The sequence below is a fragment of the Schistocerca serialis genome, chromosome 3 (assembly GCF_023864345.2).
Source record: "Schistocerca serialis cubense isolate TAMUIC-IGC-003099 chromosome 3, iqSchSeri2.2, whole genome shotgun sequence".
In the NCBI taxonomy this organism is placed as follows: domain Eukaryota; kingdom Metazoa; phylum Arthropoda; class Insecta; order Orthoptera; family Acrididae; genus Schistocerca; species Schistocerca serialis.
In genome coordinates, this window is record NC_064640.1 from 422,144,145 (window position 1) to 422,167,897 (window position 23,753).

General features: G+C 37.3%; 1 protein-coding gene across 2 annotated transcripts in view; it reads left to right on the plus strand.

Moving 5' to 3' along the window:
- Positions 1-23,753, plus strand: part of LOC126470300 (host cell factor 2) — a 280,358-nt gene that overhangs the window by 52,657 nt on the left and 203,948 nt on the right. For both annotated transcript variants that reach the window (XM_050098071.1, XM_050098070.1), the window contains exons 5-6: positions 932-1,123; positions 13,099-13,244. In XM_050098071.1, coding sequence (XP_049954028.1) covers positions 932-1,123; positions 13,099-13,244 — 338 coding nt within the window. The remainder of the gene's footprint in view (positions 1-931; positions 1,124-13,098; positions 13,245-23,753) is intronic.

Genomic DNA, 23,753 nt, shown 5'->3' on the forward strand with positions numbered 1-23,753 from the left:
ATTTTGCCAGGTCCTTCTTTACAGTGACAAACTGATATTTCTCCATAGTACTGTTAAAAATTTGAGTGATCAACCTTTACTAAAAATGCTAGTGCTCTACTAGACAGTTCATGAAAGGAAAACTAACATCAGTAGATGAGACATACACTAACAAAATCTTACATTTACTGCAAATTGGAAAAATCAGCATAAAAAATTGGCTGTCAGTATGATGTTATTGTTACAAATATGTTTAATACATTTAGAAAAATTATAAAAATGTCCATAATCAAGAAAACTGTGGAAAATATGATGGAAAAAATGCATAATAAATCAATGTCTAAAATAAAGGGACAAAGAATTAGAGTATAAAACGATGTAGGTGTACCACACTTGTCACATCAAAGCACATATTAAAGCAATATATGAAGTTCAATTAATAAGTGTTAAGGTTGTACATAAGCTTCATAATTGATGGTATTCTCATGTGAGGAAGATTTGAAGAGGACTGCAGGCTTTACCAACAGGTATTAGCTTGCTAATGTGAGCATATTTCTTTGCAAAAAGACACCTGCTCATTGGTGATACTTCTTTTTAAAGGCACACCATAAATGATAAAAAAGAAGGTGCTTCAAAGCATCTAAAACACATACAGCATTCCTAATTGACAGAGCTGTATCACACTGTTCAATGTGGTAAAAGCTGTTGTACTTCTACTGTTCTGTGACCCTTCATTATTGTCTAGAAGTTACTGAAAAAGTTATTAATCTGTATGTTCTTCCAGTATATTAGAACACCATTGGCTTCGAATAGAAATTTAAAACTGTTGGTTATTTGTATAGTATCTCTTGCAGTGTTTGTGACTTTCAGAATGTGTACAAAATGCCTTTTTGGGAGAAGAAAAAAAACTAGTTTGTGATAAATAATGCAAAGTACTATTTCCTGTTTCCAGATACTTTCTCATGGACGAGACCTGTATTGAGAGGAGTTCCGCCCTTACCACGATCTTTGCATACAGCGACTTTAATAGGTGAAAGGATGTTTATATTTGGAGGTTGGGTGCCACTAGTTGTTGATGATGTGAAAGCAGCAACGTTGGAGAAAGAATGGAAGTGCACAAATTCATTAGCATCCTTAAACCTAGGTAATTTTTATGGACTTGATATTATTATTCTTGTCTTTCCTTTCTCAGACCTTAGGTCTGGTTCGGAATGAAAGTGACGCGGACCTTGATCAAGCGTCACTTCCTTTTAACTGTACGGTATATGTTACATTGCGTTTAGGAACTTTCGGGTAATTGAACATGTATCAATAATTACGGATTTGTGAAGTTGTATATATAAGTTTGGATGTAGCTGTATTGCATTGATGTACTGGTGGATATTGCGTGGTATGACTCCTGTAGTTGAAAGTATAATTGATATAATGTCAACTTTATCCTGATGCCACATGTCCTTGACTTCCTCAGCCAGTTGGATGTATTTTTCAATTTTTTCTCCTGTTTTCTTCTGTATATTTGCTGTATTGGGTATGGATATTTCAATTAGTTGTGTTAATTTCTTCTTTTTATTGGTGAGTATGATGTCAGGTTTGTTATGTGGCGTTGTTTTATCTGTTATAATGGTTCTGTTCCAGTATAATTTGTATTCATCATTCTCCAGTACATTTTGTGGTGTATACTTGTATGTAGGAACGTGTTGTTTTAAAAGTTTATGTTGTAAGGCAAGCTGTTGATGTATTATTTTTGCGACGTTGTCATGTCTTCTGGGGTATTCTGTATTTGCTAGTATTGTACATCCGCTTGTGATGTGATCTACTGTTTCTATTTGTTGTTTGCAAAGTCTGCATTTATCTGTTGTGGTATTGGGATCTTTAATAATATGCTTGCTGTAATATCTGGTGTTTATTGTTTGATCCTGTATTGCAATCATGAATCCTTCTGTCTCACTGTATATATTGCCTCTTTTTAGCCATGTGTTGGATGCGTCTTGATCGATGTGTGGCTGTGTTAGATGATACGGGTGCTTGCCATGAAGTGTTTTCTTTTTCCAATTTACTTTTTTCGTATCTGTTGATGTTATGTGATCTAAAGGGTTGTAGAAGTGGTTATGAAATTGCAGTGGTGTAGCCGATGTATTTATATGAGTGATTGACTTGTGTATTTTGCTAGTTTCTGCTCGTTCTAGAAAGAATTTTCTTAAATTGTCTACCTGTCCATAATGTAGGTTTTTTATGTCGATAAATCCCCTTCCTCCTTCCTTTCTGCTTAATGTGAATCTTTCTGTTGCTGAATGTATGTGATGTATTCTATATTTGTGGCATTGTGATCGTGTAAGTGTATTGAGTGCTTCTAGGTCTGTGTTACTCCATTTCACTACTCCAAATGAGTAGGTCAATATTGGTATAGCATAGGTATTTATAGCTTTTGTCTTGTTTCTTGCTGTCAATTCTGTTTTCAGTATTTTTGTTAGTCTTTGTCTATATTTTTCTTTTAGCTCTTCCTTAATATTTCTATCATCTATTCCTATTTTTTGTCTGTATCCTAGATATTTATAGGCATCTGCTTTTTCCATCGCTTCTATGCAGTCGCTGTGGTTATCCAATATGTAATCTTCTTGTTTAGTGTGTTTTCCCTTGACTATGCTATTTTTCTTACATTTGTCTGTTCCAAAAGCCATATTTATATCATTGCTAAATACTTCTGTTATCTTTAGTAATTGGTTGAGTTGTTGATTTGTTGCTGCCAGTAGTTTTAGATCATCCATGTATAGCAAATGTGTGATTTTGTGTGGGTATGTTCCAGTAATATTGTAACCATAATTTGTATTATTTAGCATGTTGGATAGTGGGTTCAGAGCAAGGCAGAACCAGAAAGGACTTAATGAATCTCCTTGGTATATTCCACGCTTAATCTGTATTGGCTGTGATGTGATATTATTTGAATTTGTTTGGATATTAAGTGTAGTTTTCCAGTTTTTCATTACTATGTTTAGGAACTGTATCAATTTAGGATCTACTTTATATATTTCCAATATTTGTAGTAACCATGAGTGGGGTACACTATCAAAAGCTTTTTGGTAATCGATGTATGAGTAGTGTAGCGACCTTTGTTTAGTTTTAGCTTGATATGTCACCTCTGCATCTATTATCAGTTGCTCTTTACATCCTCGTGCTCCTTTGCAACAGCCTTTTTGTTCTTCATTTATAATTTTGTTCTGTGTTGTATGTGTCACTAGTTTCTGTTTAATGACTGAAGTTAATATTTTGTATATTGTTGGTAGGCATGTTATGGGGCGATATTTAGCTGGGTTCGCTGTGTCTGCTTGATCTTTAGGTTTCAGATAAGTTATTCCATGTGTAAGTGTATCAGGGAATGTGTATGGGTCTGCAATGTAACTGTTAAATAATTTAGTTAGATGTGAATGTGTTGAGGTGAACTTCTTTAACCAGAAATTTGCTATTTTATCATTTCCAGGGGCTTTCCAATTGTGAGTAGAATTAATTGCTTGGGTGACTTCATGTTGCAAAATTATCACTTCAGGCATTTGTGGTATCATCTTGTATTTGTCTGTTTCTGCTTGTATCCATCGTGCATGCCTGTTGTGTTGTACCGGGTTTGACCATATGTTGCTCCAGAAGTGTTCCATGTCTGTTATGTTTGGTGGATTGTTTATTTCAATGTGTGTGTTATCTATTGTCTGGTAAAATTTCTTTTGGTTTGTGTTGAATGTTTGGTTTTGTTTCCTTCTATTTTCACTTTTTTTGTACCTTCTGAGTCGTTTGGCTAATGCTTGTAATTTCTGCTTCTTTTCGTCTAATTGCTCTGTCGCTTCTTGTTGTGAGATTTTACCTAACCTTTTTCGTTTTTTTTCCGAGATTTCATTTCTTATAACTTGTGTTAGCTGTCCGATGTCTTTTCTCAGTTTTTCTATTTTGATCTGTAGCCTGTGTTGTCATGCTGGTTTTGTGGGTTTCTTCTGTGTGTTGGTTGGTTCTGATCTCTGCCTAGTGTGTATATTTAGTGTAGTGAGTGCTCCTATATATACCAGTAGTTGTAACTCTTCCATAGTTGTGTTTTCATTTATTTTGTTGTGTATGATTGTGTTGATAGTTTTTATTGTTTCGACTTGTGGGTTATTTGGTGGTCTATGAAAGAATGGTCTAATGTCTGTATTTGTGTCTTTGTATTCTATATATGTTAGCTGAAATTTTTCTTCTATATCTAATATCTGTGTCACTTTGTGTTCTATTTGTGCTTGTTCTGGTGGCTGCCTTAAGATTTCGTTTTCCTCTGATTGTTTAATTGGTGCGTGTTGTTCTTTGTTTGTTTGCTCTGGGATGTTTGAGTCCATTACTGTATTTTCTTCTTCTTCTGATTGCACATTATTTTGTACCAGTATTTGTTGTACTTGTTGTACTTGTTGTTTGATGTTATCTAATTCTGACTGGGGTATCCTGTTATTTTTTATTATTACATGGATCTGATCAGCTAGTCGTTGTTCTGTTAAAAATTTTAACTCTGGGTATCTGGTAATAAATGTTGTGTATACTTGTGATCTGTATCCAGTTGTGTTGGTTCCTAGGTTTGTTGCTTGGTAATAACAGAACATGAGGTGTCGATTAATTTCATCTGACCATCTCATCCTCTGTCTTTGTTTTCCTTCTAGGGTGGTTGCAGGAAGCATATCCTGCAAAACACCTCTATTTGGATTTAAATCATTTTCCAGTTGGCTAGCAGTGTCGTTACCATTGTGGGCGGGCATAGGGTTCAAGCGTCGTCCCCGACCATGACGGCGCTTGTCCGAGGCTTCATTAGTTCTGTCCTGAACCAACTAATCACACTAAAAGGGGGGTTAGCCCTATTAGTGGTTTGTTCTTTTCGTCGCCTTTTACGACTGGCAGAACATACCGGAGGCCTATTCTTTTCCTGGGCCTCCACGGGAATTATTATTATTATTATTATTATTATTATTATTATTACTACTACTACTACTACTACTACTACTATTGTGTACAAATTGTCATTCCGGTTAAAAGAAATGTTACTTTGTGTGATCATAGTATCATATGGTGACTCTATACTGAAGTGCCAGACTATGGACTTAAAGGCCTTGGTTTCAATCTCCAGTCAGTACCAGGATTTTTATTCCCTTACTCCCTTTTACATTTCTTTCACCTCTGGCAGTGTTTGTTAATGTGAAAAATACCAAGTTTGACTATGATTCAGTATACATGTTAAACTTTGGCTCCCTGTATAACTGGTGGATAAGCCACTTTGAAAGTTGGAAGACAGCAATGCAACACCACCTCTAATTGTACCATGTCTAGTAAAACATTGTGGTGTTCAAACCCACCTTAAGGTTGTCATCTAAGTGTAGTATCACAAAGGTTGCTTTGAAAATTTCTGTAGGACCTAGATTGAATTACCACCTTCACTGGTGTTAAGTAAGAATGCTTTCAGTGATTCCCAGTGCAAACTGCTTTCATGTAAGTGATTAGCCTGATCACCAAAGAAACTAATTTCTCTGTTCCATATGAAGCATCTCTCTTCCAAATTGCCATGTAATTCCTCTATAGTCTCAGATAAACAAAGAAAATGGAAAACTAGCAAGTAAAATGTAGAGAGAAAAGTTAGCTTTTATGTGTGTACATTCACAAGGTCGTCTCATTGGTGAACATACTACATTCAAAACTTAAGTCTTTTCATGCACTACCGGTGTTCTAATCTCTTCAGGTTCTTTCTATAGTTCCAGATGCAAAAATTTTACAAAATTCACAACTCCCTTAAGCATTTGTTGCTAGGTAATAACCACTCCATTGGCTCTTTCTATATACTTTCCCCATCTAAATTGGCAACAAGTATGAGAACTGAGTAATCTACCAGACCTTTTTATTAATAGAATTCTGCCTCTTCTTGTACCAAGCCACTTTGAATAAAAATTCATATCACCATTGAGAAATCCTCCTATAGCTGGCCGCGGTGGCTGAGTGATTCTAGGAGCTTCAGTCCACAACCGTGCTACTGCTATGGTCACAGGTTCAAATCCTGCCTTGGGCATGGATGTGTGTAATGTCCTTAAGTTAGTTAGGTTTTAGTAGTTCTAGGTCTAGGGAACTTATGACCTCAGATGTGAAGTCCCATAGTGCTCAGAGCCATTTGAACCATCTTCCTATATCTCTGCAAAATTTCGAAAGTGAACATGTTGACATTAAATAGTTTTTGTGCAGAATTGTAAAAGTTTGATGAATCACAAACTATGAAATAATAAATGTTCACATTTTTAACTTCCGTATTCTTAAACACATCAAACAAATGGGTGATAAAAATAACTTCCATATGATCCCCTGAGTAACAATCTCCAATTAAATGCAAAGCATTTCTATCATTTACAAAAGACTTCACATAACCCTCTCTTAAAACTACTGCCCAGCAAAACAGGGCAGCAGTTAAGTTTGTAAGCAAAGAATCTTATTATTTACATTGCAATGACAATGTTACATTAATGTATGTTCTTTATATTAAGATAAACACACATTTATTGGAAATGTTGTAAATAATATTATAAATTTTATGGTTATGCTTTCGTTCACATTGAATGTAAACAGTAATACACAAAATAGGACAGTTTTGTATGAGTTTATTTACAAATGAAATTGTCAATACTACCAGTACCAGAGTTTTTATAATGTGCGATAGGCTTGATTACATCACACCCTACAACTAAGTTCTAATTTCAGTTGATTGTAATATGGTAAAACATGGTGATTCACATGAGTTTTTAAGCCAGTAAATTTTTTCTGGGTAATGGTGCTCTTTAAGATTAATTATGATAACCAATTAAATGAGATTTTCCACATGTTGTCCCAGGAAATCGTGGTGTTTGTGATATTTACTGATTCTACACAGCAAGATTAACATAGTTATGATATTAACTAAGACTATTGCTTCTCGGTGATAGCTTGACACTAATCACTTTTAATATTCACAAATTTAGACAGGTATTGCCTGTGTGGTTCCTAGTGGGTTAATGCACCTTTTGCAATTAGCCTAAAATTATCAAATCTACTTAGGAAACCCATATTTATAGCAAAATATCTGACAGTCAAAGTGCAAGCGTCTTGGCTATAAAATATAATTTATCTACCACAGCTTCTCATTTTACTCAGAGAAAAAAATAAAGTACTGACATAATGATGTCTGCAAAAATGGTGTAGCATATACAGGGTGACACAATGAAATTAGAAATTTTGGATATAATAGTGGCAGCCATGAGCCAACGACCTTGTTGCAATGGTAACAGCAGTTCCCATCAGATCACTGAAGCTGCACACAGTCAGGCTCAGAGACATAGTGGCTCTGGTCACAAAAATTGACCATCACTCAGAGAGTGGTGTGCATCCACATGCCCATTCATATCAGCATCCAGTGATGCCTGTATGCTGAGGTTGACATGTGAAAGCCTTTTACAAGACTTATTACATCATCACTGTTGAAGGCAGTGGCATCGCATTTCATCTTGCGGTTCAGTGAAGATTAGGTCAATGCACTTGATGAACCCCAAAAAGTATTGAAGTACTTCGGGCATCAGTCGGAAGTAGCCCACTGAAATCACTACAGAAAAACAAGGTAGCGTTAGATGTTAACTGAACAACTGTCCATTGTATACTTCACTGTGGTAAGTTTCAAACTTAAAAAATTTAAGTTCTATAGGGGGGTAGGGGGGGGGGGGGGGGAGGAAACATACCTGGGTGAAGCCGTGGGTTTTACGACGACACGATAAAAGCATTCAACAAAACTTGTTACGTGAGCTTATAGTGGCGGACGTCGAGTCGTACATCCGTTACTTAAGAATGGATGAGCATACATTTCTGTATGTGCTCAATGAAGTGTATCCTCATATCACAAAGAACAATATTCACTTAAGAACTGCTACATCTGCAGAAGAGAGGCTCACTGTAACACTCGGATTCCTTGCTACAGGAGAGGTTTGGGTTAGGTTAGGTCAGGTCAGGTCAGGTCAGGTCTCCTATCTTCGTAATCTATTTTTGTATTTAGCGTGCCTCATGTTGTAAAGTGCCTCATCAGCTTCATACATCGCTATTAATTTTGTAGTTGTCGGCACACACCACTTGTATTTATCGGCAATGTTTATAAAAAACACTACAGATTACAGAATGCAGCGATGCTAGCGCTCCATGTGGTAACATATCACATTGCAGTGAACAGAAGACAAGCGACTTCTTTGATAAAGTCTACAGCGAGGCCCTAGATTTGATCAAATATTGGACAAAGATATTGGACAAAGATATTGGACAAAGATATTGGACAAAGATATTGGACAAAGATATTGGACAAAGATATTGGACAAAGATATTGGACAAAGATAAAGATATTGGACAGTGTAATACCGGCCGTATGGAAACAGATAGTCTGAGGACCTAACAATTTTGTGATCTTAGATGGAAATAAGAGATTCAGTCTACACTTTATGGATCACTGTTCTATTCGTGACCATGTTGTAGCCTCTGCAAATACAACTAGTCTAAAATTAGAATTTGAGAAGAAATCTCGTGATTCCCAAGGAAGTGTGTCAATGTGCCACACAAGTCTTTAGCATTCACCTTCAAGAATTCTTAAGTTCAAATAGTTGTCTTATTATGCCCCTATTTTATTTTTTATTGTTATTTATTTATTTATTGACTCTTGTTGTTGTGTAATGTCCTGCTTGCTTTTCTGTACTTTTGTGACATTTATGTCCAATATGCCCATTTCCTTGTGGCATCCAGTATGAAGCTGTCTATTGTATTTGATTGTTGTTCAGTTACTGAAACAGAATTGAATGAAATATCGTGTGAATCAGTGTTTTACGCAAGCTTTTCTACTGACAGTACACAACTATTTTGCAACTTGAGAGTTTGTGTTTAGTTTTGAGTTTATTCTGGGAGGCAAGTCTGTGGTACTGTCAGCTCAGTAGTGTCGTTTTGGAGCCAAGCACTGCAGGAAGGCAGCCCATGATGTACTGCACTTGAGCGTGTAGCAAGAGCCACGTTGCCATGCTGCATAGCTAATGTGCGCCTGTCTGAAATTTACCAGTGCGTGTGTTATATGTAACAGATACTGTCACTTCGCTTTGCTTAACTAGACGTCTAGTTTGCAGTTTAGTTAATTTTTGGTGTTTTTAGTGTTTATTCACTTCACTTCAGTTTCATTTCAAACCCTGTCCAGTATGATGAGTGGTGGAAACATTTTAAGTGAAGCAGAGGAAAGAGTGTGTGGTATGTAGTCAGGCCTGCAAATCTGTGTGTTCGTTGAGGGACTACTTGAGACAGAATGGAAGGAAGAGATGAGCCCATATTTCGTGACAGTTAGGTTGTTAAGAGAACTAAAACACTTTTGAAGGGAAGAAAAAATGCTGCTGTAATGTTAAGAAGAGTGCAGTATAGATGGTGGTGAGAGATTGCGAGACAAGGTTGTGGGCACCACGAAAACAGCAGCAGAGGGAGAAGCAAGTGGCAGCTTTGGGCAATTTCAGAAAGAATATTTGTTATATGTGTAACTATTATAAGAGTAGGTAATGTCCCACACTATCAAAATTGCTAATATCACTTCAGAAAGATAATATTTTTTAACAGCAGCAAATTTAATTGTGGACAATGCTCAGTCATTGCTAATCAGTTTTTAATGGATGTAATGTTAATGGAAAAGAAAATATAGATGTTGTTGAATGGCAGTGCTGGATCATGTGAGCATTAAAGTGTAGTGTGACTAGGTGAAACTTGGCATAATGCCAGCCATTTATTATGCAGAGGCTGGAATGATTGAACACCTGAGGGGACAATGGCAGTGCCTGTTCGAAAGGAGGGTGAGTTGTTGTTGTACATGCAGATACCTTGGACAGTTTTTATGCTAAACAGGTTGTTAACATATTTTTTGTTTTTGTTATTTCGACATTATTGATGATTACCATGAAGAGTCGAACAGCAGTTTTTCAGAAGTGATAAAAGACGATCACTTATTACAAATCTGACAAGTTGTCGGTGATGTTATATCATTCAGTTATTCGTGATAACATACCAACTTTGGCAACAGGAAAAGAGGATATTATTTGGTTAAAAAGAGGAGATGTGGAACTGAGAAGCTTTGTAGAAGGCTGTATTGCTCAAAATTGTGGCACAAAAGAAACCACTATTTGCAGTACAAACCATTGATGAGATTTATAAAAGGCAAGGGCACAAACACATTCAGTCTTCTTATATACAATTGTCATTTAATGCCATTGAAGGGATATGGGTGCAAATAAAAGAATTATGTTCATGCAAACAAAAAATAATTCACAATCTGTGAAGTTGAGAATCCCCTTGTAGAAGCTGCATCATGTCAGAGCTGGATGAAAACTGAGCAGCACTGTAAGTCATCAGATAGACGCAGCTAAAAATGGAGGCATTCTGGAACACTGCTTGGAAGAATTAAATATACATCTGAAAGGGAGCAGGGATAGCTTGGGCAGTGCATAAGAAAAATGTTCTGAAATCAAATTCTGACAGCAATGTGACTGATGGTTTTGCAATTAACGTAACTGCAACAAACTCGAATTTATGTGAGCGGCAGGCCGTTAACCAATCACTGTGTGTGTTCTTCAGGTTATAACTGTTATTCACTGACAAATTATCCTTTTCACTGGTTGTAGAAAAAGTTAATAAAGCAAATATGTAACATTGAAAAAAAAGAGAAAAAAAAAAGGACTGTGAATGTTCAACAATACTGCAAAAATATCTTGCATTTCTACTATGAAGTACAACAAATAACTTCGATATTTCTGCACACTAGATAATTAGACTCTCTTAAATTTTTGAATTTATGTATTACAAATAGTTATTATAAATAAATTCACACATAACAAGTACAACTTGCATGTTATTGTTTTTTGGTGATGTGAGTAGTAGAAACTGGACTCGCGTAGCGTAAGCCACATCCTGCAACATTGCCACCTGGCCACGTGAACAGTCAATACCTATCATTCGTATCAGTGTATAGTGATGCACATATTTTCTTTGTGATGACTGCACTCACAGTACACGAAAGTCCTCCCCACATAGTGCTGCTGATTTCCTTGCAAGATTTGCTCATTTGTGGTCTGTTATTGTTATTTAATGCTGATTTAGTTAGAATGGTTGCACATCCGTACTTTTTAAATGGAATATTCTTCCATAACTTTCCTAAAAAATCAATATTGATAGTCTTTAATTATATATAACTTGAGCAGTGACAGTTTAAAAACTGATTGAAATTTAATCATTCTCCATTACAAACTCGTTCTTCCACTGACTGAAGGTCCATGCAGGTATTGCATACCTCAACTGACAAACTGTGCCACAGGAATTCTAACTCTGAATACATATTCCTCAAGTCACGATAACTGGGCATGGTAGATGGAACCTTGTACCATTACTTACTAGTCATTCCCTTTCCTGTTCCACTCAGTGACGGAGCAAGATAAAAGTGATTCCACATAGGCTTCTGAACAAGCCCTAATTTTTCTTATCTTGTCTTCAGTCCATGTGCGAAATGTATGTCAGTGGCTGTAGGTTCGTTTTGCAAATGCCAGTTCTCTAAATTTTCTCAATAGTATTTTGTGAACAGAAAGTCTTCATCCCATCCCATTTGATTTCATGGAGCATTTCTGTAATAATGTGTTGAGCGAATCTTATAGCAAATCTTTGAATTGTTTCGATGTCTCTTATTGCTTTGCAGCATTATACCTAGATATGTAATGAACGTGACTGTGCCACACAGCACACTACTAATATCGTATTTGAACATTTCAGGATTGTTTTTCCTGCTCATCTGCATTAACTTAGAATTCCTATTTGGCATTATGAATGGCAGGTTGCTCTAAATGTAGAAAAATCTGTCATCCTGTAGCTACTTACAGTCATTCTAGTGTGGTTTGGTGGTTCAGTGGGTAAGTGACCAATTACGAATTCTAAGATCTGGGGTTTGTTTGTCAGTTGGTCTTAGGACTTCATCTGTTATTTATTGCTTTCATTTCTGCAGTGATATTTTAATGTGAAAAATGTCAAGTTGTGCCATGGTCTGGTGTCAGTGGTAAACAGTAGGTCCCACTATAACTGGTGGGGTAAATAAATAGTGTTCAGAGGAAGGCAAGCATATACCGCCTCCAATAGAACCATGCTTAGTAATCAACTGCTGTGTTCAAACTAAACTTCAGGTCAAGGACAGAAACTTCCTGTATCATTTATTGTCTAAAACAACTTTCATACTGCTGTCCATTTCTGACCTTCCATTCAAATCCATTGCCCTCCTTGTAATAACACAACATAAATAAGAGTAAAGTTTAATGAGTGAATTGAGTTACATGGTAAAGATGATACGTGGGGAGTGCTTATTTGTTTGGCTAGAGGACAGAAATTGTGGTAGTACAGGAATGCTAATGTGGCTGTTTGGTTCAGTGGGTAAGGTATAGATTATGAATCCAAAGGTGTGTTGTTGAATCTCCAGATGGTCTTAAAATTTTTTTTCTGTCTACCACTTTCACTTCCAGTAATGATTTTTAATGTGAAAAATGGCAAATTTCACCATGGTTCAGAGTCCTCTTTAAACTGTAGGTGTTCTTATTACTGTCTAGGCAAGCCAGCTCAAAAGGTCGGAGGGAAAAAGGGCATAAACACACCACTTGTTAGGCTATTCCTAATAAAAGCACTACATTGTTGAAACAATCCTTATGGACTGGGGCAGCAACCTGTTTTTATTCCATTCAGTTTACAGTCCCTTCGTCTGTGCATGAATATTTGATGCATGACTAGTATTGCAGCTATCAGGAAATTGTATTTACCAATTGTTAGACAAGTAGATATAATGAACAATGTTAAGTTTCCAGTGTGATATTGTGTGTCACAGTTGATTAAAACACATGAGTAGTTAGAAGCACTAGTCTTAAACATTGTGATTTGTCAATAGCTACACATTTTTCTCCAGAAATTTTGCTGCCATACTAAATGTTAATTTTCTGATACAGGAAAAGATTTAGTTTGATAAATCTGGATTTAAACCCTGTAAAATATTATTTACTGAGGTTTGACAAATTTCCCTTTTTTTAGAAACTCTCACATGGGAGCAACTTGTAATAGACACAAGTGAGGAATATATGCCTCGTGCTCGTGCAGGACACTGTTCTGCAGGAATCCACACGAGATTGTATGTGTGGTCTGGTAGGGATGGATATAGGAAGGCGTGGAACAACCAGGTACGTACACTACACAATCTACAATGAAAGTTATGTGCATATCTCACACTTACCTTCTGCTTGCAAATCGAAAACTTAAAGAAGGCATCTGCCTACAATACCGTAGATGTGTGTTTCAATTTACCTTCCCTGCACTGATGTACTGCTTAAAATGCCATTATTCATAATGGGAATGCAATTAAATGTGCTTTTTTGGCTTATGCCTTTTGCATTTAATTTACGTGCTGTGTGCTGTAATGAGCTTTATTTGTATGCCAGTCAGATAAGTCAGAATGAAATGTCAAAAAACTTGGTGATATTCCAGTTTCATTTTTCAGAAGGAAAACTTCAGATTGCACCCCCTCAGATTCAGGGGTAAGAGGGCCCAGTGGGCAGCCCATCAAAACCTGAACACAGATAAAGCATGAAACCATGAAGAAGATGATGATCTGAACTGTTAAAAAAAAAAGTAAAATAGGAACAGGGAATGGTCCAACAACAAGAAGCGTGATCTAGATTGGGGTGAAAGAGCAACGGTGTTGTGGTTAAGTGGTCACGGTGTTGGACTGTCAACCAGGCAAGCCGTGTTCGAACTTCCCTCGTGCAAATTTTTTTTTTAAATTTTTTGTTTGCTATATTCAAATTTGTGTTTATGTCGTCGTGTAACGTCCGTTTGCAACAGTGAGATGTAAGGGACCTATAATGACAGCTGATTCTGCACAACTACTGTATTAGCAGCCTAAAGGATGTGGCTTTTGAATGAGAACCACAAATGGTTGATGACAAGGTGACATAACTGAATCCTCCACGGGAAAACACATCTGGTGTTTCATACACAGCATTAGTGATGGTATGTGTGTCATATGATAGGAATCTCTTACTAATTCACCAGATCTGTATACCTGGTGGGTGAGTAAGGTATGCCTTCTTGCCTGATTTAAGTGTTTTGTATTAATATGAATGCGATCACTCTCAAGGAAATGATGAAAACATATTGTTTGTCACATAAGGTGCAATAAATAAACACAACAGCTTCACACAAGAGTTTCTTTGTGCTCTGTTAAAATGTGTGTTTTTAACATTTTTGATGTTGCATTCCATTTTCTAAGTTTTGAATTCCTTTGCTGCAACACAGTTCACACCTTTTTATTTTTTGTTTTTTCATTTCTGGGAAACATGAATATCGTGTCTCGCCTGCTCTCACTATTTATCACATTTACTTGCAACGGTTACTTAGTCGTACCAAATGACTCGCATTCTATTACCAGTATATAGTATGACAACTGCCAAGGCTACAGAAAGAGAACAAAAATTTCAGTGACTGGACAGATAGTTCATATGCTGTGGGAAAGAAAAATAAATGGCACGAGAGTGTTTTGAACAAGGCTCATCCGCTTCGCAGTCCAACACCATGACCACTTAACCATGATGCTATATACCCCTCCCACAGTTTAGTGCACCTACTTTCTGTTTTCATGCTTGATCTGTGTTTGGTTTCTGACAGGCTATCCACTGAGCGATCTTACTGCTAAATCTGAGCGGAGTGTGATGGGGAGTTACCTTGTAGGTGGTGGTGGTGGTGGTGGTGGTGGTGGTGGTGGTACGTAAAGTGGAACAAGAAGACTAAGTGGATTAGATCAGTTGTAAACATCAGAAGAGGTAATATTTCAATAGACGGTGAATGTAATGTGGTGCATATCAAGACATAAAAATGAAAATTTTGTCTCTAAGACCTTCAAGGAGTGAAAGTGGAGTAATGCTGTGGGAATTTAGAGAGAGAACAACAGGATACTGGTGTAGGTAAACAGACTTACTGAAAAGAATGAAAAATTAAAATTTTTGGAGATATGAAGGTAATGGATGGCTGAGTGAACAAAAATTGTCATAGTTGGGAATTCATAAAGCAGCAGCAAGCAGATGAAGGGACAGCAAGTAGTAGATAGAACTGATAAAGTGCAATGGTGTTTGAGTCTGCAACGAGAAAAAATATCTATTTTCTGTTGCTTAAAACAGATTAGGGAGGGGAGTTGTAGCTTTGTTGAAGGAGTGGTCCTCATATTTACTTGCAGTGTATTAGTGAAACTGTAGAAAACCTAAATCACAATAGCCTGGCAAGGTTTTTGAATGGTGCTGTGTGGATGATGATGATGATGATGATGATGATGATGATGATGATGATGATGTTGTGTATTCCACCTTGATCAATGTGTAATGCAGTGCTACAACATTATTTTTTGAGTATGGATAGAAATGAAGCATAATGCATGTTACTTTGTTGACGTGCAAAACAAGCAGCCACATCATCTAGGAAAGAGACCAGTACAGTATCTTGAATTTCCTGCAGTAAATATCGTACTCCAAATGAATGAAGACAGATGGAAACTAAGCTTTTGCAGCATCTCACTGATAAGTGGGCTCACACTGTCAAGTTGTTTGAAAATTCAACTCGATTTTGTAATGGCTACAGTTACGTCACATGTCCTCAAACCATTAAATTTAATTTCATTTCATCTTGTCCTTCCTGGTGGTTCACTTTTTGCTAGGCAGTAATTTCCATTTTTGAGAGCATTTTTGTTGCATTATGAAGAAAAGAATAACATGCTTACTGCGTGAGGTGCAGCTTCACTGTAATGTAAACACAAGGAAAATTTGTTATTAATGATTCTTGTCCTATAGGCAGTGGGAAATATGAAATAAATTTTAGTTCAGAATATCTGTAGAATGACACTTGTCATACCAGATAATTTTCACTTACTTCCGTTGCATTCAAGTTCCAAGAATGATGCAGTGGTTCACATACAGCAATAATTTCATTTTCAATTGTAATATTTTGAAAAACACACTAGAAAATTAGAAAACATCACCTGAAACCTGTCACATGCAAGACATGTTAAATAAAATTGCAAACAGCAAATTTATTTGTTAAAAAATGAGGTTGTTGTTCATAGTTACAGGTTTCATCATTATTGGATTGGATAAAATATGAAGAACGTGTGGTGTTCATGTGCTCTCATTTCAAGGCAACATCTTTCATGTGATGTCACGTAACCTTAATCACAAGGCACGTACAGATTTGGGTCATAATTATTGCAGTATGTGCATTTTGATTGTTTATCACCATCCTCACTTGGACATATCTTTCTGCATTTAGAAATTTTTGCTCAAATAAAAATGTTGATTATTTTGAATCGTTTTTCTCAACATGTCGCCTACTTTTTACAAAGATGCGTTTTTTTAGCCCAAACTCAGGTGCATGTAAAAGTTCCAAATGTAAATTCTTTAAATCCTGATTGTGCAGCTGTTTCTGGAACTTCAGAAATTGGAGAGATGTCTGTATAATTACTGCAATGGAGAGTATGGAATTATCCAGCAGTAATTAGTCTACCTATAGTCCAAGAACATTGATTGTGAATTACTGCCATTTATTCTATTAGTATTTTTAGTGTGGTCTATTTGAAAATAAATATAGCGAACTGTGATGTGTGTAATTATGTCAAAAATGGTCTTTAGTTTGCAAATTGTTTCTTGCTTATTCCTTGAAAGCAAATTTTAAACTAAATTGGGGTTTATTACAAACTAGTTTCTCTAATATTGTTCTTAAAGCAGTTTTACCAGAACCAACAGAAATATTCGTTAAGTTCATGACTCTGTCAAACAGTACATTGCTCTGTGAATTGCACTAATTTGGTCTTGGTTTATAGTACTAAAATGCCAAGCACTGCTGCAATACAGGATAAAAGTATAGAAATTTACAGAAGTTATACCATTACTAAGGGCACTGGCAAAGAATGTTTAAGTGAGGATGATATCAGTTTCAAAAATTGTAACATTGATTCAATACAGATAACAAGGCAACACTACATGCACATAAGAAGCAAACTTATTTTGCCATAGATAAACAGTTTTCGTGTCCAGAAAGGCAACATTGCAAAAAAGCCTACCTTTGAAAGGGGTCATCTGTCATTCATGTTGAGTATCTGTACTTAAGTATCAGCAACTAGAAGAAAACTGTCAAGGCCGTCAGTGTAGCCCCACTTTCATATGCATGTGCATTTGTTTCATCTGCAGCACTTAATGATAGTTTACATGTGACACAATGAAAAATTAAAAGCTTGGAGCGCTAAGGGGCTCAGCATTCGTTTGCTGAGTACGGGCTTGGTGACCCTGGAGTTCCTCAGCTGGAGACTAGTAAGTGCCACCAGCCCTCTGTCACTGTAAGCTCTGGACATGCTTCAGCAACACAGTGGTGGAGTGTTGTGTGTTTTGGATAACAGGGGTTTTGGCCTCACCGCCTGGAGTGCACGGAAAGCACACACCACTAAAAAAAAAACTCAACCTCAAGGTGTACTATGTGCCGATGAGGTGAACGGCTGTTGAGGTAAAATATTCTCTAGCGGACAACTCTGGGGCACCTGCCGCCTCAGAGTTGTATAAGGCTTGGTCAGGCATGCAGGGCTCTCTCTAGTGTCTCGTGGGATTCCTATGGACCAGTCTCGTCAAACAACTCCTGACAGGATGGATGTACTGTCCAGTAGTACCTACATCCACTCGTTAAAGAAAGCTCAGTTGGTCAGTCCTCCTGAGGTCGTCTCAGAATCATATAGAAAGAAGGCATTAGTGTGCCATAACACTTTCATTGTAATCATGCGAACAGGGGAAACCTTTGCCCTTTCTATATTCACAAGGCATTGGAAGGTATTTCTGGGTCTCTAAAAAGTGTCAAACAACTTTGTAATGGAATAATTCTAGTTAAAACTGCTAATTCAACCAAAATACCTAAGCTCCTGGGCTGTAAGGTCTTAGGTGATTACCCGGTCAAGTCTCAGTTGCGTAACATATGGGTGTGGTTACCTGCTCCAATCTAATGGAGGTGGCCCCAACGGAGTTACGTGAAGAATGGAAAAATATGGTCGTTACGGAAGTCCAGAACTATACAAGGAGTGTCGATGGCAAATTGGAAAAATGGCAACATTTATTCTAATGTTTAGTACTCCAGAATTACCTGAACATAATCCTTGCAGGCTATATACATCTTAAGGTTCACCTGTTTGTTCCTAACCCAAAGTGATGCTACAAATGTCGAAGATTTGGCCATACCACTATGGGATGTAATGGGAGGGCTACATGTGGCAATTGTGGAGGCCCAGCTCAAAAATTGGGCAATTCTTTTACACTTCTTCCGAAATGTGTAAACTGCTGTGGGAATCGTCCAGTGTGGAGCAGAAAGTAAGAGGTTTAGAATGAGGAAAGGAAAATTAAAGAGTTGAAAGTCAAGAGAGGCATACCCTATGGTGAAGCTAAAAAGCTTTGAAAGCTATGCAACTGCTGGTTTTTGCTACTTCTTTTGCATCAGCCCTCAAGATGCCAATCACTAAGTATGATGCCTCCACATAAACTCGGACCACGGATTCAAGTAAAAGCACATGCACTTGATGTATCTGTGTGGGGGAAACACTGCACTTGAAACTGAAGTCCTTCAGGAGCTCTTAGTGGGCTTACCACCTAAGCCAAATACCACTACCCAGCATCAGAATCCAACTAAACTGTCCCTGGAACCCAGTTAACCATCTCTTCCTATCAGTAAAGAAAACTCTTTCAAAAAGTAGTTCAAAGTCCAAGAAAATGGTAGTTAAACCTTTGGATCGGTGAGCTCTCTCCCTCTCTGATGGAGACTATGCTCCTGAGGATATGGGCTTCCAAACGGAGAGCAGAGAACTTGCTAATGTTCCCCCTGACCTCCCCGGTAAATCACCTCCTCAGAGGGAGAAAGAAAACCACCACCACTGCTAAACAATGGCTTCCACAGGGACTTCAGTGTTGCAGTGGAATTTGAATGGATGTCACTCACATTTGGAAGAATCACAGCTGGTCCAGGAGAAACCGTTCTACATCTGCTTACAAGAAATGCATCTTAGTCAGTGACACACCGGCATGACGGGGTTACCACCCATATGGGAAGGATGATGCCACTGGAGACAGGACTAGGAGTGGCTGTTTTCATTGATGACAGATGCCACTCCTCTCCTGTCTCTCTTACCACAACCAGGCAAGCAATTATCATGCAAGTTCTCGCACCTTTTAATACCACAGTGTGTTGTTTTTACCTTCCCCCTAATGATGCCTTGGATGCAGACACACTTGCAGAACTCTTCTGGGCACTCCCCAGCCCATCCTTCCTACCTCGATATGTTAGATGCTGTCCACCATGAGGGTATTCAGATACCAACTGAAGCCTTTTGGACCAGCCCAGTTCAAAGTCCGTGTGTAGAGGCTGGTGAACCACCACTCCGGATTCAGTGACGTATCCTTTTGACTCAACAGGCACTGAAAATCTCGGCATCACCTCAGTCGTTGACATTTAGTTCAGTGGTCCAACCCACCTTTGAACAGCTGCTCTGCAATTGGCCCATGTGACCAAGCCATTTGGGATACATGCTACAGACTGTCTCAAGAATCTGGATCTATCAGACATCAAAATACACAGCCAGGGATGAAACGCATTGCCGCCTTGGCATCTTCAGAGGGCCAACATGATTGTAAGCTTGACGCAGTACAAGAAAACTTGTACTCCAGATTTTGATTTTCAACTTTTTCATACATTTTAAATATGTACCACAGTTTTATTGTTGTTTATAATGATGGATCCCAGCAAGAGAATGTCCTCGGTTGTTCTGCTGTTTTCACTGATAGGGTTTTTAAAGTGCATCTTCTGGAACAATTTACAAATTATTGTGTGGATTTATATGGAATTCTGATGGCACTGGAGAGGGTTCACAGACATCAACATAAAAGATTTGTCTGTTCCGACTCGCTTAGTGCATTGCAAGCACTTCACCAAATGTATCCAGTAGACCTGCTGATACAGCGGCTACAACACCATGGCAAGGTGGTGACATTTTGCTGGGTACCTGGCCACATTGGGATGCAGGGCAATGATGTGGCTGACGAAGCTACCAAGGAAGCATGTTTGGATGATGCTGTCAATCAATATTCCATCCTGTTGCACACCATCTCATTTTCTGCCAGACACATCGTGTGTCAATGGGAGACTGAATGGTTGCAGGTTACAGACAACAATCTGTGGTTGCTCAGATCGACCATGAAAGCATGGCGGACTTCATGTCAGCCTCGCTGCGGGCAGGAGGTTCTTCTTACCAGACTGCACATTGGGCATAGCCCTTTAACACATGGCTGGCTCCTCCAGCAGGAGGATCCACCACTCTGTGAAGTTTGTGGCGTGCCACTTTCAGTTCAGCATGTTGCGGCCACGTGTCTCCTATATACTGATATTAGCAGCCCTAAGTTTCGATGGAGATCTGCCCACCATCCTCGCAGATACTGATTCTAGTGTTAAAAGAATGGTAAAATTTTTTGAACTGTCAGGCCTCGTCCTTAAACTAGTGGGGAAGGAAGGCAGACTTTAATACATTATAAACTGCTCCGCATTTGGAGACAGCCTTCACCCCCACCCGTGAGATTAGGATGCTGACTTTTTGTCAGGAAGCTGATCATCGTGATTTTGAATGCCCCCCACCTCAAATAATCACCATGATCATCAAAAGCTTGGAATTTTGCAGTTGTAGATTTTCCTTCAGTTGACAATTCAGTTCATCAAAAGTAGTGAGACACGTGTGTTCTAATAATACATTATTTAGTTGTGTGTGTGTGGTTATCCTTAGTTTTGAAAACATAGGCTGAAGATTGATTGATTGCTATCCATTTTGATTGATTACCTGAGTGAAACTGAAGGATTCTGGAACATTGTTGTTGACATTGTAGGTAAATATACAAAGCAAGCAGATTTATGCAGTCTTCCTCCACTGAATATTCAGCTACAATAATGGGCTATAAAGGACAGATTGCTGTGGAAGAGTTTCTAGAGATACTTAATAAAAAGATTTCCTGTGTTAGTCCAGCAGTAGACTAGTAAACACAATGTATTCTTTCCAGTGTGCAGCTAAAGTAGAGCACTTAGGACCTATAGTGAGGTGCTGTGTAACGTGCTCAAATTATATTATGGATGAAACAACAAATTCAAAGTTTGCCCAAAATAATATGAGATACAAAACTTGCCGATCGTAAATTAGCAAACAGCAGCATTTTCAGCTTATTACTTGTCAATCAAGTGTGCATGCTGTGCTAATAGTGGGATTAGTCAATGCCTACTGTATATAAAAAAGGCAAATATTTAATTATGGTGCTGAAGTATTACTCTACCGGATGTAAGAAAAATAAAGATGTATTGTAAATGAATTACGTCTCTAGTTGAGTGATCTAACTATACCATGCGGAGGACATGGATTCAATTCCCCATACTTCTAGTGAATTTTCATTGGTGGAAGAACTAGAATGGCGTCCACTCAGCCTTGTTATGGTAGTTGAGAAGTTACTAGAATGTGAAGTGGTAGTTTCAAGGTCTGGAAAGCCAACAGCAGCTGGGAGAGCAGTTCCCAGACCCCATGCCCTGCCATACCACATCTGAATGACACCATATGGTGGAGGATGACATAGCGGCTTGTTGGCATTGTGTGGTTTTCTGGACCTGATCATAAAATCACTTTAAGTGAATATTTTCTGAAAGTTGAATGATAAACAGAGGTATGAAAAATAGATCAAATAGAAAAATAATTTCCTCTTTTGTATCAAAAGTTACTAATTTAATAAAAAGTATCCCCAGGAGTTTATATGGCTAACTTTTCTTTCCATAAAATTTTGAAAACGATGAAATTAGGAATGTAAAATTTTTATTTTCTTTGTAATACACCCACATGGCTCATGGCTGGGAATTGTGAAAAGTCAATAGTAGCTGTTTTGAATCACGTTCACACTTTTACTTATAAAATACTTTATTAAAATATACATATGTTCACTTTACAAAAGACACACGAAGACTATCTATTGCGCCTCATCACTCAAGCATATATACACAAACATAGCTGTCACCACAATCGATACTTCTCGAACATACTCGATATAACTTATTCTAGAACGATGTTTTGGAACTTTCTCATATCCGATATAAATGTATTACATAATTCCAACACACCTCCTTCATTTATGTCGCGATGTTTAACATATTCCTAATTTTAATGAATTTTTCTTTACATAACGACTTTGTGAATATATCTGCGACATTTTCATTTGAATCTACTTTAACAATATCAATGAGTCCCTGTAAATAATACTCATTCACAAAATGGTAATGCACTTCTATGTATTTTGAATTCTTTGTAAAATTACCAAACTTCGCTATATTTAATGCTCCTGAATATCTTCATATATGACAATAGGTTTTTCAAATTTAACATTAAAAATGTCTAAAATATCATGTACAAGTTTCACCTCGCTTACAGCTTCAGACAATGCTACATATTCTGCAAAAGTTTAAGCCTTTGTAACACTCGCTTGTTTTCTTGACTTCCAAAATAAAACATTACCAAATAATCTAATTAAATAACCAGAAGTTGACTTTCTATCCACACTATCACCTGCCCAATCTGAATCCACAAAACAATCTAATATCTCAGCACTTTCATTCCTACAATAGTTTAATTTCAAATCTTTAGTTAAATATAAATATTTCAAAATTCTCAAAGCATATTTAAAATGAGTACTACTGTAACAACTTTGAAATCTGCTCAAGTAATTCGCACTATAGCTAATATCTGGTCTAGTACCCGAACTTACGTACAAGAGTGCACCTATAAAGTTTCTATATCCAACGTCATTACAATCTTCATACGCTGGTTCTAACTTTAAATTTACTTCCATTGGAGTTTTGTACAAGATCGAATCTTCAATTTTATATTTCGCAGCTAACGAATCAATATATTTTTCTTGACTCAAACTCATAACTCTTGTTTCACAATCACAATTAATATTGATGCCAAGATATCTTTTTACCTCACCTAAATCTTTCATATTAAATCGTTTTGACAATAGGTTCTTAATCTTAACAATTTTTTCTTTTCTCACACAGCAAATGAGCAAATCGTCGACAAAAATAATCAAATAAATCAAGACATCTCCATCTCGCAATACATAAAGACAATAATCATATTTACTCCTTTTAAAACCTAAACTTCTTAAAAAGTCGTCAAGACAATTGTACCAAGCTCGTGAGCTTTCTCGCAAACCATACAATGCTTTATACAATTTACAGACTCTATCCGTACCATCATCATATCCTCTTGGCTGCTTTACATAAACTTCAGATAAAACTTTACAATTTAGAAACGCAGTCTCCACGTCCATTTGTTCTATAACCAAACCTTCTTGACAACAGTATGACAACAAAATCTTTAATGTTTGCATATTGGTTACTGGAGAATAAATATCCTCAACGACTTCTTTTTGTTGAAACCCCCTGACAACTAATCTTGCTTTGTAAACACTTTCTGATTTCTTTATGAAAACCCACTTTACATCAGTGGCTTCTTTATCAACTGGTTTATCTACTAATTCCCATGTTTTGTTTTTGTTCAAACAATCAATTTCCTTATTCATTGCTTTTTCCCAATAATTTGATTC